The sequence below is a fragment of the Calonectris borealis genome, chromosome 7, assembly GCF_964195595.1.
Source record: "Calonectris borealis chromosome 7, bCalBor7.hap1.2, whole genome shotgun sequence".
NCBI classification, from domain to species: Eukaryota; Metazoa; Chordata; class Aves; order Procellariiformes; family Procellariidae; genus Calonectris; species Calonectris borealis.
In genome coordinates, this window is record NC_134318.1 from 15,542,622 (window position 1) to 15,560,816 (window position 18,195).

The following is an 18,195-nucleotide window of genomic DNA, read 5'->3' on the forward strand; positions in this document are numbered from 1 at the left end:
AGACCCCACAATCAACAAAGACATGGCAAGATTAGCTAGGCTAATTCAGTGTCTTTGTAGAACCAACACACTATGAAAACAGACACTGTGTAATCAGGATGTTGACACTTTCAGAACTATTTCCAGCCATCTCCTTCCCCCACCCAAACTCAAGGTTTTTTTCCAGACAATCTCACTTGCTCAAGCAACATCTTTTAGAAGAAAACTTCCTCTGATCAAAGCGTTCTGAAGAAAAGTTGGCAGGAACTGGGCTCTATTATTCACCCTCAGATATTACTGGTTCACAACAATTTTTTCATGTTCACATTTGATGTTTATAACATTCTCTCTTGAAAAGAAGGTTGTGGGGGTTTTTTTGCCCAACAAAAGATGTTGAGTGAAAAATGCCGAAGGAAGGAAGTAAACAAGAGAATTAATACAGGGGATTATCTCATTCCACCTTACTCATGTCTCTAAGGATGCTTCTGCCTGTGCCATCCGCAGGATGGTAGAAGCTCTTTGAAGCACAGGCTGCCCTTTACAACAGCACCTAGATTTCCTACAGGTATACAGAAATGAAGCCTGATATCTGAAGTCAGTATCAAAAAAATCCAACAATAAAACTCAGCCTTTAAGTCTTCCTTTCAGGCACTTAGAACAGTGAATTAAGAGTTCAACTGCACATGTTTTCCACTTACTTTAATGTTTGTAAGCATTATGCCACCATCCCAACTGAAGTGTGTTGGCAACAGAGGGCAAACATGGATTGTCTTAAAAATGCCAAACCAGTTACTGTTTTGAGATACACTAGTATGGAATCTACAAAATACATCTGACAAGGACAGAGCTGATTTCTTATAATGAAGTTCTGTAAACTGGACGTTGATTGTCACAGTATCACACTGCCACCGATTATAACACAAGTTACATGCACATACATTTAGACAGTTTACATACCTCTGTGTACAAACACAAAGATCAGCAGACTAAAGAATAAGTACACTTAACCACAGAATAAGTTAAGGTTGCAAGAGACCTGCCTGACACAGGGGAGCCCAAAACTGGACATGGTACTCCAGATACAGCCTCAAGTGTGATGAATATTGTTGGAAGAAGCTCCTCCCTCAACCACTGGCCACATTGGTGCTAATATAGCCCAGTATGCTGTTGGCCTTGACATGAGGGCACACCTGATATTCAACTTACTGATAACAGGAGCTCAAGGTTTTTTCCTCACAAAGCTGCTTTCTAGGAGTCAACCCCCAGCCCATACTGATGCATGGGGTTACTCCATCTCAGGCACAGGATTTTGCATTTACCTTTTTTTTTTTTAAATAAACTTTCATAAGGTTGTGTCAACCTATTTCTCCATGCTCTTGAAGTCCCTCTAAATAACAGTCTTGCTTTGAAGTAGACTGACTGCTCCCTCTCCATTTGTTATTAGCTATGAACTTGCTGGAATGAAATTAGGCTGACTAGCCTTTAATTTCCCAGATCTTCTTTTGTGTCCTTCTTGAAATGGTTTTACCAATAAAAACTGTTTTCCTGATGAGAGGGCTCAGTGTTATTCATCTTGCTTTTATTAACAGTTTATTATAATTCACTTTCTCTTAGTGATTTTTGCAGTATCTCTTGTGTGACAGATATTAACACCTATCCAGCTTTTATTGTGTAGACTGTTAAAGTTTTATGCAATTTAACTTAACTGTTCAGAAAAACAACACCCAGTTATAAGACCATAAGGATAGGCCAGCCAATTAGATACACCAATTGGATTTGACTCAAACAGGTAATGCAAATTAGAATGGGTAACATTTTTACATATAGTATTCTCAACATTTCCCAAACCAGCATTCTCATTTCGATATAGTATCAGCTGAAAGAGATGCACAGGATTTATATCCAGAAAAAAAGACTACTGAGGAATCAATCTGAAGTGTAGCCCTATGGGGAAAAAAAAAAAGAAAAAACAGAAGAGTTAAAGGGACCCAATGTACTTCACGTTGCACTAAGAGACAGGATGTTCAAAACTCTTTCACCACCTGTAATTTATCTTTGGGTTTACCACCGCAGCACAGCTTCTGGAATGTTTTACTTCCCATCTATTGTTCACCAAGATGTTTATCTGTAAACAGACCCATACAGGCACTATGACTGAAGAATGGAACTAGTATGAAAGACTGTACATGTAGCACAGAACAACCGACATGAAAAATAACGTACAGATTTCATGAGCCATTCAAAAGTTCAAAACCACAGGAAAAGCTTTGAAGCACTTATTTGTAAGACAGGACAGAAAGCAGAAATGGTTCAGGCAAAATAAAGACCGAAAGAGTCTGTTTTTGCCTTTTAGTACCTTCAGTGTACCATAAAGTCCACTTCGCAAATGGAGGTAGTCATGAACTAGTCATTTCCAACCACACAAATCCTATGTGCTTCTTTACAGAACAGAAAATAATGTCTGAACATGAGAGAATACAAATTCAAGACAAGTTTAACACCCTCCCCAAAGGGTTGGAAAGAAAATCCTTTTATAACAACAGAATGGGAGGTAAATGCATTTGTGTGGAGATAGGCTGCTTACTATACATCCGTGATATCACTAATCTAAGTTGTGAGAACGTGTGCATGCACAGAGGGAGCAGGGAGAAGGAGAATAAATACCTCAGCATTAAGATCATCATAAAACTCTTTCACTTCCAAAAGTGAAGGAATCCCAAAACCTCTCTGTGAGTAGCTGCTGCATATAAGCACTCTGATTAAGGAAATATTACACTACGATGGTAATTAAAGTGTTCCTACTCAGCAGCACAACTGAACAGTGAGGGCACCTGCCCTCCACTGTTAATTAAGATGCAGATCAGTAACTGTCACTTTTTCCTACTGCTTGCAGTCATATTAAAGCCATGCTTTTACATTCATAACAAGGGGGTGAACCATTCATTTCCATACCTATACCATCTCTTCTAACAGGAGAACTCTGTAGGTACGTGCCCACACAGACTTCCTCTGATTGAGGAAGTTATTCAGCTGAAAGAAACCTCCGCAAAAAATGTGTGTTATTCAACTAGATCATATTCCCCAATTTTGTTCCTCTACATGGAGACACAATCACTTAAGCAACTCCATGGGGAGTAAAGTAGAAGACAACAGATGGCCTGAAGATTGGCACACTACAGAAAGATGGTCCCAAAGATGCTTTTTTTTTTTTTGATATAAAAAAGATATCTTTTGCATTCCTCCCAAATGTTTCTTGTTTTTAATATAAAGAGGTGGGTAGATAAGTGTATTTTAGAAAACATGCTTTCAAAAGAGAACCAGTTCATAAAGACTATTCACAAAGATTATATTCTCCCTAACACCCTGCTCTTACAAGTTTACAAAAAAGGTCTAAACATCAAGGGCCACAGCTTAACACCTGCTCAGGGACAAGAATGAAACTCCAACTAAACTCAATTTAGTTCATTTGAACATGGTCCTGAGCTCAGATGCTACATTTAACCTTTGCTGCTTCCTGAGGAAGTAGTTTTACTGGGGCAGGGGGCAGCAGAAGGCAACCATGAAACAAAGACCAGTTATTTCTACCTTTACCTTTTCACTCCATGCCCACAAACCAGCTGCAAGGAAGGCCACTCCAGCTAGCTAAAACAAAAAGAAAAAAATGAATTAGATATACCAATCAACACATTCTCAAACACTTAGCCAGTAGCACTGTTGCTCAAATAAAACAAATATTGTCTATAATCTCAGACAATAGTAACGGGACATTCCTCCCCATGAGTCAATCTCTTGCAAAAAGGATTTAGAGTGCTTTTATTCCATAGTATTCTTGCATTTTATAAACTACTTTTTAGAAGTATTTCAATTTGATTATTCATGATTAGTCAAGAAGCACACAGCACTAAATTAAAAATTCCATGCAGTAGCATGCAAGTGGGAGTTATCCTTGTCCCAATGACTTGCTCTAAAACTTTTACCTGCACACACTAATGAAGTTTTCAGAATATTTAATGCATTTTGAGGTTATTCCCTATTTAGTCATTTTATAGTACCACTCCCAGACAGTAGCCATGCTTGACTCTTTATAACTTCTCAGTGCCATGGCTCATTATATTAGCCTCTTCTCTAATTAAATACAGTTTGTCTTCTGAATCCTTACCTTGTTTAAGCCATTTTAAATCAAGCTAAAGTAATGGTCCATCTACTTACTTTCAATAAGCAACAAATCTAACTGACAATGTACAAACCCTACACCAATTCATATGTTTGTATAATAAATATTTCCGAATTATATTCATCCAAATGAAGAGATCCTTGTTCTAGTCTTTTATTACCTTTCTCCATTCTCAGGCAGTTTGTCTTTAATATCCAATTTCAATAATCAAACCAAAATGACCTCTCTACAAAATGAGAGCAGCTCCCCCTCATTACTTAAAATGGCATTCTACCCTGCTATGTCCATGTTACCTTGAAAGACATGGAGGTGCTGAAGCATGTCCAAAGAAAAGCAACAAAGCTGGTGAAGGGTCTAGAGCACAAGTCCTATGAGGAGCAGCTGAGGGAGCTGGGGTTGTTTAACCTGGAGAAGAGGAGGCTGAGGGGACACCTTAACACTCTACAACTACCTAAGAAAGGAGGTTGTAGCAAGGTGGGTGTCAGTCTCTTTTCCCAAGTAACAAGTGATAGGACAAGAGGAAACAGCCTCAAGTTGTGCCAGGGGAGGTTTAGCTTGGATATTAGGAAAAATTTCTTCACCAAAAGGGTTATCAAGCATTGGAACAGGCTGCCCAGGGAAGTGGTTGAGTCACCATCCCTGGAGGTATTTAAGAGACATGTAGATGGGACATGGTTCAGTGGTGGACTTGGCAGTGTCAGGTTTATGGTTGGACACGATCTTAAAGCTCTTTTCCAACCTAAATTATTCTATATAAAAGACTGAGGCTGCTTCCTCCCCACGAAGCATTACACACATTGACAAGTAAATCCCAACAACTGAAAAAATGCCTTGTAAAAGGGGCCCTTTCCTCTAGGAAATGCAGCACCTCCCATGAATTAATAGGCATTACAGGCAATTCCCCACAGCACAGGCAAGCAGCAAAAATGGGACCCTCTTACAGTCACACAAGAAAAAGATACATGTAGATTTTAAGTACTGCTGGGTTCACTGCCTGCTGACCCTAAACTGCACTCAGGGTAAATGAAGTTGTTCTGGGTTTACTTTGCTGAGGGGAGTGAGGGAAAGGAAAGCCAAAGAGGGCTGGAAGTGTCATTCATGCCAGTCTAAAAATTACTGAAATGATGTTAGACACTTCTGTCTAGGCATGAAGTATTTTACGCCATATTTTATGGCATATTTTACGCCATTACGCCTAAAAATGGCTTAAGCACACAGATTAACCAAACAAATCCACTACTAATACATGGAAAGAGTTACAACTGGGCAAAGCAGTGATAAGTAAGTTAAATTTCCAGATGTTGCTAAATAAGCAACAGCACAATGACTACTCATCTCAGACTCTGAATAAGCTAAGTACATTTAAAGTGATAATTTGGATCAAAGCACAACTTTAAAAATACTATTAAAAACCACATGGATATAAACAGAATATTGACCTAGATTACCCCTAAATATTAACCCAGTGATTTTCAGATGAAGCAGCAAAATAGGAAAAAAAAAAATCAATAATCAAACTTGTATGTCATTAAGTTACACAGCACATGCAATTGATGCAGCCTTCACCCTTTCTCATTCCAAATGCTCCAGGAATGCTGGGAGACAGGTGAAGATAGCTGGTATAATTTGCAGTAAGGGTAAATTACACAGCAGACACAGCTGGATCTTTGGGAACTTTTTCTAAAGAAATGAGGAAAGAAAAGAACTGGGAAGACACACATCTTCCACACTCTGTATACAAACTAATGTTAGTGTAACACTAATACTGTGCTATTGAATATACAAATAGGATGTCCTCTTCAGGATGGCTGCCTTTCATTATAATTACCATCTTAATTAAATTGTAACAGATTCTTGATTAAGTAGATTTTTCATTTTTAAGGGTTGGCTTTTGGGATGCATTGGCATTGTTTGTCTTGGGGATTGGAGACACCAGGGGCAGTGGGTCCCGGGGCATGCTCTCATGTTTTTATAGTGTTCAGTTTCACAAAACTACACCATTTTTGCAAAGTTACTTCCATGAGCACCTATGCAAACTATCTACAAGTAAAATGGTTTATCAGCAGAAAAATAAACTTAGTCTCATGGAATCAACGTGGATAAATCTAAAACTTAATTCAGCTAAGACAAGTGATTCATAATTCTCACTAGAAGCAGCCAAACCACACACATTAGGTTTCTTTAGCAAAACAGTGAAGTACTACATACTTACAGAAGAAACAAAGCCATCAGCCACTACATTTACAGGCGCAATTACCAAGACAACCAGTTTGAAAGTAAAATGGTAGTTATTTAACTGAATGAGATTTCTTTGCTTTAAATACCATGTGCAAGATACTTTAAAGTATTTCATTGAAAACTATTGTAAAACACACCATGGTGATAAAACTACCTCAGAAGTTAGCATGATGAGCATACCCAAATACAGAGTTCCACAGAGAATAGCACCAGGAAAATACCCTCTCTTTACCACTCTTGCACAGAGGCATTCAAGTGACTGCTATGAGGGAGAGCAGGGAACCAATCCAGCCTGAATTGAAAGAAAAGTCTTAACCTTCACCAGCTCACTGAACTAACTGGCCATGTGAATGGGAGAACAGTAGCAGCTGAGAAATAGCAGTGCTAACCAAAAGTGTTCCCAGGGTGAGAGTGAGCAAGCCAGCTATTTCAAAAGAGAGGCATTTTGAAATTTGTCTTTCACCAGAATCTGGATGACGTGTAAGCAAGAACAAACTGGACTACCCAACTCACTTCTATGCTGTGGAGTCATTTAAGCCATATACTGCATGAAAGGTTAGATGGAAACATACACAAAGTGTAGTCTGATCAGATCCATATGTTTGGGGTGGCTTTTGGGATGCATTGGCATTGTTTGTCTTGGGGACTGGAGACACCAGGGGTGGTGGGTCCTGGGGCAGGGGGGCTCTAGTGAGGTGAGTGTGGAGGTACATCCTTAAAACAAGGTAAGAGCAACCAATTAACCCCACTGTTTCCCAGCAAATTCTTCTAGAGTAGTCTGACCTATTCTAATTAGCACAGTAAAAACCCCACCCACAGGCAGGAAAGCCCCCTACCCAACAAAGCCCCTTCCCCACTGAATATGCACAGTAAAAAGAAAGGACACTGTGACTTTAAGTGAACACAAGGCATTACAAGAACCAATAGAAGCAAGGATAACTAAGCGTAGATGTAAAAGTACTGGTAAGTGTTGCTCAGAATATATAAAATGCTTACTGTGTGTTAACTGAGATGTGCTAGCTTTGTGGAGTTACCACCTAGCACCCATCTCTGCACAGACAGGAAACAAGCATCTCAGCTCTGTGTGTGGGACTGGCTTACTGCACACCGGGTAACGAACCCCGCCTGAGGGACAACAAAAGCAGCTCAGCTGTACCCCTTTGAACAGGAAACTAAAACCAGTAACCAGCATTTGGTCATTTCCTGCTTTAGAACTGAAAAATTCACATTATTAACATATCACATCGAGCTGTAAGCTCTGCTCAGGAGATGTACAATACTGACACCAATTCACAGACTCCGTGCACAAGACCACTTCGCTTGGGCATTATCCATTCCCAACCACACTTTCAATTCCTTTGACTATGCTATTAGAATCACCCTACTAACTGAGAAAACAGCTCTAATTTGTTTCTCAAATCTAGGTTGCAGCTAAACATAATTCTTGCAAGACAACCATTGCACACAAACTGGTTTTGGGTCAGCCTGCCTCAAGGTCTGATTAGAAGTAATGGGAAGGCATTCCTATTGCACCCAGTTTTTGTAAGCACAAAATGTTACTCTTACAGAGAACATTTTTTTCCATCCCCTGGACAGTCCTATTTTACATTGTAGCTCCACCCATGCTGGAGCAATCAGCAGCCTACAGCCCTTCCTTCCTACCCTTGTCTCTTCCCAGACTTTTCCTCTCAGGGTCAGGAAACCACCTGTGGTGGATTCTTTCCTCTTCCTGGCACAACCTTGCTGTTTTAGGTGTTCCTGAAAAACAACATACACTGCAAAAGCCAAGAAAATCTTATGCTAGCCTAGGTCTTTTCTTTTCAAAAATGAGCTCAGAATTCTTTTCCAGAGCTTAAGAGAATTTTTGCCCTTCATCATCATGTTCAGGAAAAAAAAAAAAATCACATCTCCTATAGCATAAGTTTTTTTTTTCTCCAAAACCCCTTAAGAGCCACACACAAAGCTACAGAGCACTAGAAGATAAATCAAGATGACAGCAGCTAAAAGCTATTTTACCCTCTCCTCTCAATTCATCTGAGAGACAGTGAGCTCACATGCAAGCTAAAAGGCTTTGGCAGAGTACATATGCAATCCTTCACTGAAATAGCCATGTCCTGGTTGAGGTGCAATTCTTGGACTACCCCAAAAAATCCTTCAACTGGAGACAAAGAAGCAAGAGCCACAGACAGGTGATTGAGGCACCTCCTTTTATTCCCTGGGCCTTCCCAAGTGCAGGCTGGAAGGCATAGAGCAGTGCTGCACCCCAAGATAGGGCACCTGCACTCCCCCTGGGGTCAGTTGTCCAACCCCTGCCTGCTGCCTCCACTGGGGCTTTCACAGAAGGACTCACTCAGTTGCAAAATGACTCAGAACAGAAAGGTGCCAGAACCAAGCTCTTCATCTTGTATTACTGCAGTCTTAATTCCATTATGAATGAAGCTATTTGGCAAAAAAAAAAAGCTTTAACACTCAAAAGGAGGTCCAGCCTTGCTGTAATAAGGTAATTTCACTTAAACTTCTGAGCACTCCCTGCAGGGCTATCTTAATGATTGCAATACTGCCTCATCACTACTCATTAAAACAAGTGTACTTGGAGAAGTTAAACCTTATTAGCATGCTTAAAAAGCAAGATGAAAATAAAGTAATCCCACATCAAAATAATGCCTAAGACAGAGCCTTCCTATGACCTCTATTCCCTTTCTTATAAGGGAAAGCCAAGCACAAAGAATAGAGAAGTGATTTTGCAAGCCAGTTGTACACAGCTAACTCAAAGCCAGCAGAACTGAACCTTCTATTGCCAAGTTGCTCATCTGAAAAAAAAACTTCCAAAGAATGAAGATTTACAGATTTCTAAAGGCTGATTAAACTGTGAGCTTGCCATTATTAAAATAATCATATTTGCCCTCTTTGAGTTCAATATTTTGTTCCACCCCAATCTATGTGAACTGTATTTGAAACATGACACAAACTGAAGAAAAGTAACCACCGACTAAAAAGTTTAAATATTCTGTAAACTACTCACTAAGTCACCATATGCTTTAACTTTAAAATTTATAGTCACTGATACTATCTTTAGAGCTACAAAGGGGAAGTCAACATGTATCTTTAGTAAGCATGACAGAAGAACAAATGCAACTCTTTATTTACATGCAAATTACCTGGCTTGTGAATAAACTATGTCATGAGTTGAGACACAGGTGAGCTACCATCATACCTCCAGTAACAGCTTAAATGGACAAAAGGCTGTCTGCACACCTATCTAAATACCATCCCTCATACCCATTATATAATGGCCACCCTCACTAACACAAACACTCACAAAACAAGCTCCCACAAGCACCTGTCCTGCAAGCCAAGAAAAGTGAATCAAGACTAACATTCCCTCTTAAATGCTGCTTTTTTGAGTCATGGTTACACTTCCCTTCTGATTTTGTAGTTCTTCAGTTTTTAAGGCACATAGAAAATTTACTTTGTTCTACACATGATGGATTTGTTCAATTAAAGAGATTGTTAGACTAGTCATCCCAGCCAGCCAGATGTCATAGGCTCCTGAATCACCGTGTCAGCTAAATGATTCATGCATTGCCTATAGGAGTGTCTACTCTCCCACTCAACATTTACATAGCTTGTTCTACCACTAAAGGTGCCGCACTCTTATCAAAAGAGCTGTAGTTACATTTGACTAGGTCAGCCTGATAATAACTTCTCAGCAGAAGCCTCAGACCATTTGTTGAGCAAGCTACCAAAACTACTAGTACTGTTCAGAAAACCAATTCCTCCAGCCAACAAGATCAGCTGAAAAACACAAGTTGTATTTCAAATTCTCCTCAATTTTTCTGCATCTCTTCTTTAAAAATGATTCTTTAAGGAAAAGAAAAATCTTTGGATCTTCATTATTAATTTCAAGAGAATACAGTAAAAAAAGAAATTTGAAAAAAGAGAAACATAATGACTCTGCAGGGAATAAAAAAGAAACTAGAAAGAGATAAAATTAATTCCTGTGAAAAAGTAGAAGCAAATTCTTGATAGTCTTCCCAGTAAAGACAAAGAATTTCAATTTTTCAAAGGTTGTTTAGCCATCAAAAACAGAAGTAGACCCCACTTCATGAGATGCATACTAGAAAGAAAGCAGAGGTCTAGAACAATCCTAATATATTCATGAACAAAAGAGTGTGTCAGTTTCTCACATATCCCCCACGCTATCTGCTGAAGAGCACCCACCCAGTTACAACACGATTTCTCTGAAAACCAGAACAGCTTGACGAATATTACTCTTCATTGCACCACACTCCACTACAGGTACATGGGAGTTGTAGTATATAGAAGAAGAAAAATAACTACAGAGCTGGCAGCCTTTGAGCACATGCTTTTTGACACATGAGGCCATGATGGGAATCCTCAATTGCTAGGGGGAAAAAATCATCATTAAAGAACGCAATATTGTGGCCAATTAACCCTTACTGGAAAAAAGTTTCTACACAAGCCACACATCTTTTCTGTCCTGTTATCCACACAAGCCACACATCTTTTCTGTCCTGTTATCCACACAAGGATAAACTCCCCCCTTGGCTTAATGCTACAGCGTCATGTTAAAACACAACACTAGTAAACAAGAGGTAGTGACAGTAGCAAAAAGTTCTGTGGTTTTCAACAGCAATACCCAAACATTGCAGTCTCAGTATTACCTGCCCTCCTAACATTTTTATTAGGCTGAAGACAGTAGAAAATTGATGAGCAAGAAGCTCACAAGACTCCAGCTCTTCTCTTTGAGCAGTGATTTCCTACCCTACAGGTCTTGCTTTCAACAGAAAATTGGGTCAGATGACCTCCAAAAGTTCCATCAAACCTAGACTTTTCTACGGTTCTAAATTAATTCAGGGTTTTGTCCATCATACATGCAGGTTTCAAAAAAGCTTATCTTCCACCTTAAATACTGCCAAAGCAGCAAAAATGTGCAGAAATGCCAACCTAGTCTACCAGAAGTTTATGTGGGTTAATCAAGCAAAATACCAAGTCATTATTGATAAGAACAAACAAGATCTTGCAGCCTGCAATTTACGTTCAGACACTAAATCCCTTTTTTTACTAATACAGATTTGGGTAATAATTCTGTATATCTTAAATTTTAGGTAGTAAAAAGTTGACATGGTTTAAGGAATCACAGTAAACAAATAGAATTAATATAGTCTTCTCTAGCATGTCTACTGATCTCAGACAAGTCAGGATCAGGAGAATCAATTTTTACTCTTAACTTAAACAAGTTGCTTCAACCACATACCATACTTTCATTCTCACTACCTGATCCTTTCGGCTTTGAAAAAAATCTGAAGATCTTTAGAAGCGGCTATCCATATTAAGAAATATTTCAACTCTGAATTAGAACATTAATCCAAGCTGCTAGCACCGGGCAAGTCACTATATCTGCACTTCTCCATGACTACCCATGCCTTTCCATGACTGCAGTTCAGGTGCAAACTCCTAACATTGGACCTGCAAGTTCTGAAAAGAATTATCAAGGTTATCTGAACTGCATGCTTACCTTCACCTTCCCCTCACAGACACGTTAACTATTTCTAATGCAACGCTACGCACTAACCTTTGAATCACCTTCTTTGCCAAGATAATTAGGTACTTCAGTGATCTTGGCCATCATACACATCTAAAAAAACACACCTGTTTTTACACTCTTTTCGCATTCACAATTCTAAACAAACATTATAGGCAGACTAGTCCCTAGCTAAGTATTTCAAGACTGTATCAGACAATTTTGCTGCCCACAGAGGATGACATTTAAGATCTTGACTATGTTGTAGTGCCAGCTGTTGACACATCTCTGGAGCAGTTCCTTTCTTCTTTTCTGCATAGTGTATTTGCAGCTACACCACCCCAACACAGAGATCAAAGATGATCGGAAAGGAGATATTAGAAGAAACTTCTCTTAACAGGAAAGCAACTTCAACTTAATATACCACTTAAGCGCACTTAAGAAAGGTAGCTTTAACCTTTGTCCAAACACAACCAGCATTTAATGGCCTCCATCATTCAAAAGACAAAGGCCTTGTCAGCAACAGTAGAGACTATACTATTTTCTTTGGACAAATCCTTTACGCAGATCTTCCCTTTCTCCATTAAAAAAAAACCCAAGAAAACCAGTTTTAACTGCTTCACTCCTTTATCTTCACTCAAAAGGTAAGATAGGAGGAAGGGGCAAGAAAGGGAAAGATTGTGAAGAATCATTTTCATATCATTTTCAATAATTACTTTCTCACATGGGATAGGCTTCTTCAATTCTAAAACACCCAGTACCTACCATACATCAGCTTCCTCCTTTCAGGTAAATATTTCACTCTGTTCTCTTGAAAAAATATGCAGGAAGTTAAAAAGACTGTGGTATGCCTGAACTATTTCAGTCTCTACATTTTGTACTCACCCAGAAGACAATATTGTAGCTGAAGAGCAGGTATTTGTACCAACAGCTGACTTCTGCATTAGAATATCGGTAATAGTGCATCTTCTATAGCACAGCGCCTGCACAGAAGAGAAAGGATGAGAAGAATTAGGCAGTGAAAGATTTTAAGAATAAAGGATTTTTTTCCAGATCTCTCTTGCTCTGTTGAGAAAGTGACTATAGTAACCTGTACCATATGCCATTCAGACATATGTTCAAAGTCAGCTCAGAAACTTCTGCTGACCCTAAACTCCCTCTAAGCATTTGTTGCTTAATAATCCTATCTTCTTTAAGCACCCTTATGTGGTAACAGGGAGGGACACCCAAAAAGGAAACTAGTTATATAGTTAACCTACGAAGATCTGCATCAGCAAGCTGACACTCATCCGCTTTCTCACTCCTTCAAAACCATTTTACTTAGGCAGCTGTTTGGACTTATGCAAAAGTCTGAACACACAGTCTGTGGATTGCACATCCAAAAACCCAGCTAGCAAGATGTTAGAAGCCTTAGTGTGGAAAACCTCAGTGTCTACAGATTCCTAAATACAATAGGCAGTTGTACTCTGTCTTTTCAATACTTTAATGTTTCTTTACCAAATCACTACCCCATAAGAGGTTTTATTCTCAAGAACAAAACCCCCATCATTAAACAGTTGATCTGCTCTGCAGAGTTCGGTTTTCTTGCTTCCTTACATACACTAGAGATAAGGTTCAACTGCAACTGTTGCTCAAATATTTCAGAGAACTACAGCTTTTCACAGTATCATAACTAAACCACCTCTGCAGAAATGCCATACATAGAAAAAAAACAGAGGGCAAGCTGTTAAATCGAGAGCTGGAGCAAGGAAGACAAAGCACTCGCACAGCCCTCGCATTCTAGAGAACTGACTGCACAAGTGCTGCCTATGACAGATAAGAAGCAGTTTCACATTTCAACCCTCCACTCGCTTGAGATAAATGTTTTCCTCCCATAAGAAGTCAGTGAAAGCCTCATAACAGAGAAGCAAGCACAAAGAATTTTCAAACACCCCATAACTGAGAAAAAGACTTCAAGGACTCTGCTGACTTGGACATTCACAGACAGCATGCAAAAGCCAAGCCTACCTAGCAAAGTTTGAGACCAAGCACCATGGAACGGAGAACTGGAGATCTCCACCACATCCACAGCTATGAGAAGGGAAACTAATTTTTTTTTTAGAAGGCAATCTGCACCTGGGTGTAAAAAACAATTCCACTGAAAGAAGGAACAGAACCAACAGGAACAGCTTTGAGACTACCATTCAATAAAATAAACAGCTTGCTTTAGCTTTTAAGTGAAATACCGATTATTTTCCAAGACAACTATGGAATACTACCATCAGTGTCTTACTGGAAGAACTTAATTTTTTGAAATCTCAACACAAATATTTCAAGCCTTGCCTTAAACTTTTTTCCCCTGAGGCTAAAACCAGACACACACAAACAGATCAAGGACACACAGACATCTCCAGCCCAAGAGACTACGGACAGAGATCCCAAACAGACTTTGGTTTTCCTTCCAAAGGTCTCCCCATGCCAGGCTTGGCTTCCATCTGGAAGCAGATTGAGAGTCCCTCCTTGGTCCAGACACATCCCCCATCCCTCTTCAACCCCACCCAGGAAATTTCTTTGCTGCCCAACCAAATCGAAATAGTTTTCAGAAATGCAGAGACCATGTAGAAAATCTAAAGAGGGTACATTTTGCTAGAATACTCCATAGCTTTACATAGTTATGGAAAAAACGAAAATTGCAAGACTAGCGGACAAAGAATAATTCCTGCTTTTTTCAAGCTAAGATGGCATACATGTGCATAAGAGGAATTTTCAGATCCTTCTGAAAGCTGGTACATATTACACAAGTCATACTGATCCACTTGACATGAAGTAAATTAATTTGTATATAATAAAGCCAGACATCACCGAAGTAGCCTTCACGCATATGCCACCTATGCAGGTAGCTTAAGATACATTACCCACAGGCGACTCAAGATTAGTGCATCTGGACAGATACAGTAGCAACAGAAAAATCATTAAAAGAAGGAATTACTCCTCCTGATTCCCTATGAGATAGAGTAAAAATTCCATACGAGACTGAGTAAAACTGAGTTAAGTCAGAACTAAAACATTTTTTCCTCGATAGCTCCAGTAAAGGGACTGAACACAGTGTCTCTGCAGGATGATTAAACAATATATTGCACATTCTTACAGAAACAATACCTGCAAAATTTGTCAGGCTAGAGAGTGTAAACATTCACCATTAGCACCTGAGCTTGATATTTCCACAGTTCAGACACTGATTTCCATACAGTTTTAACCAAACACTGAAAACAAGGTATTTTGCCTTCCAAAACCTCACATTACATCTAGGTTCTAATGTTCACAGTTCATTTATAGCAAAAAAACACTTAACTTTTGTTAAAATAAAGAAAATTTTACTTTGTGGCAGTACAGGCAGTGACTGGAAAGGACTTTCCTGGATGTGACCCAGTCATATACATAAGCTGAATTTTGCAATATACATTCCTAAGATAGAGAGAGTTTTGTTTCCTCACGCCCTGGTTCAGCTTTAGTTACTGACCTTTTCAACCCATCCAGCTTCACAGACAACATTTAGAAATCTTATTATGAGACATAGTAAAGAAAACTTGTTTAAACACCACTCTCCTGACATGCTTTTCTAAACCTGCAGAGAAGGAATGAATGCTTGCTTTTCCCAACTTCTTAATCTCAGTCTCTAGCTCCAAATGGCAATTTATATTTCAACAATCAATAGTCACACACTTGTCCAAGTCAGTAAGTCTGATGGGTCTGGGCAAGAGAGGGAAAAGAGGGGACACTAGGAGACAACAGCAGAACCCCACTAATCTCAGAGTCCAAGACTCCATTTGCAGCAGTGTAAGCCTGTATTACAACAGTACGCTGGCTTCCAGTGCAGACATTCTCTGGATGCAGGCACACCAAGGCCTCCATCTCCGTTCTGCCTCCCTCCCCATGAAAATCAGTATTCTGGCAAAAGACAGGAGCAGCAACTGTAGAATGCACATACTACTAATAAAAAGCATTGCCTTTGCTGCTGCTACTGCTACAAAAGAGGGGGCAGCAGGTGGCATATTGCTAGCACATCATTAAATTCCATAAAAATGGGGTTCTACTAGACAAAAAGGCTTAAAATATAATCTGAGGCAGAAAGGCAAGCATACCATTTCAGGACCTAAAATACAAACATAGTCTGAAGTCTTACTTTTTGTTAGGTTGCCCTCCCTGGCATTGGGGTGTACATCCAACTGTTCAAGTCCCAACTTCAGTGAAACTATTCACAGGAATAAGAGCATCAGAAGTACCCTTACTGATAAGCACCATTCCCCACCTACCTCATCATTTTGACCACCAGTTTGTAAGACATTTCTCCCCACTTTCCCATACAACTGGCAAGATGCCCCAGTCAATACCATCACAGTATTTTCACAGAATGAAAAAGCAAAATGCTTTCTTATACATTGCTTTTTTTTTAATGCTCTAAAGTGACAGGGGGCCTCATGCTACCAGTACTTGTTCCTTATTGCAAGAAGCTGTCTTATAACAGCACACGGCTCCCCGGTCAGATGTTGCCTTTTGAAACACCTGCCTATATTAAGAACAGATTTGACTTACTCTCTTTGCTTATCCTCATCAGGAGTCTTTTGGTTCTTCTTGACGGACCACCAAACACCATATGGAGCAGTATAATCACTACTGGTGTGGAAGTGACATTCTGACATAATAAATCTAAAGTGTAGGTGTGTCTGACTTCTTCCCCTAACTCTACAAATAAACAAACCAAGCAATCCACTCAAGGCCACACAGCCACCTTCCCCATGTTTATACTAAAAAGCAGTCATGTTTCCTAACATAGGAGACATCTGTTACCAGTCTAGTAATCTGCTACATCAGTATTTCATCTAATTTGCATCACAGACTACATAACTATGGTTAGGCAAGACTACAAAACACTTGGAAGATTAAAGTAGTATGTGAGCAGCACAGACTAGTAACTTTCTCTACTGTGTTTCAGACAAAGCAAGTCACATTATGTCAGCTGACAGTTATCACCCACTCATGACAACAGGAACTTCTAAAAATTAAATAGAGACTGCTGCTTTGGTAGAATATATAATTTTGTCTTGGTGTTTACAGCTTTAGTGAAGGGAAAAAAATGTCGTTGTTCATCAAGAAGCTACTGCCATTTCCAAAGCATTTCTACATGCACAGATTCCACTCTTATCTTCAAAATGCTACAGCGGTGATATTCATAGTCTATAGATTTTAACTCTCATAAAACAGAAGCTGTGATATATTAAACAATCTAATTTGGAAAACCCCCACAGATAAGATGTTAAATCTAGAACAAGAACAACTGGAACACTAACACTAATGTCTTTAGATCAAGGTCCACAAATTCTTTTGACCCTCAGGAGGCGTTAATTTTACAAAGCAGACCTAAGTCACACTGAAGTTCCAGGTTCAGCCAGTACTGCCACCATATGTAGTCCTGATCCCCCTCCCTGACCCCTCCTAAAACCCACAACCATTAATCATCCTACTCAGTGGAGCAATCGTACAGCAAATCACATAGCAAATCTTCAGATCAATCCTGTGATCTTGTACCATGCGCCAAGAAGAAAACCGTTTTAAGCGTTCCAATTTACCTCCCCAGAGCTCGTACAAATGCCAGTGTGGGTACAGTCAGGAGGTGGCAGGAGAACAAGGATGGGAGGCCAGAAGCAGGGCTAGCTTCTCAGTGTTCACAGAAAGGCAGCACCCCTGCAATGCCAGCCTATACCAGCACCACAGGCTACACCACACGAAGCTAACACACTGAAATGGATGAAGCTGGGGCAGAACTGAGGCAAGAGAAAACAAAGAAAAAAGATTTAATTTTGTAAGCTGTTGGCTGTTGCCCCCATCATTCATCAATACAAAGTATCAAGTCTATATGAAACTGGTGAAGCAAATCAACAAAGTCAAAAGACGAACATACTGAGGAGCAAGGAGATTTTTTAAAATACAGCAAGAGCTGCACTTTGGCCTATAATTTGTTTTGATATGACTAGTTTGTTTTGATATGACTACTTAATTCCATTACTCCATCAACACCAAATCTGTATCAAAAAGCATCAGTTCATTCGAGACATGGTGCCATTAAAAAGAATTGTCATATTCTTTGGAGGTGCTCAATCAATAGAGTTTTTTTTGTGAAGTTAAAGACTTATCCCTGACCAGGGATTTTCTTAGGACCTTCTAAAAATGGAGCAACTAAGAGGCACCTACAGACTGCTCTTTCCACATCCCAGAGAGAAGC

General features: G+C 39.5%; 1 protein-coding gene across 3 annotated transcripts in view; it reads right to left on the reverse strand.

The window, feature by feature from the left end:
* Window positions 1–18,195, reverse strand: part of TSPAN14 (tetraspanin 14) — a 42,723-nt gene that overhangs the window by 13,917 nt on the left and 10,611 nt on the right. Inside the window, exons 2-3 of one of the 3 annotated variants that reach the window (XM_075154340.1) lie at window positions 12,822–12,919; window positions 3,571–3,621 (exon numbers count right to left, since the gene is read on the reverse strand). In XM_075154340.1, coding sequence (XP_075010441.1) covers window positions 3,571–3,621; window positions 12,822–12,902 — 132 coding nt within the window. In that variant the 5' untranslated portion in view covers window positions 12,903–12,919. Of the gene's footprint in view, window positions 1–3,570; window positions 3,622–4,446; window positions 5,635–12,821; window positions 12,920–18,195 lie in introns of those variants that run through there. The other 2 variants (XM_075154342.1, XM_075154341.1) reach the window with 2 other exon arrangements.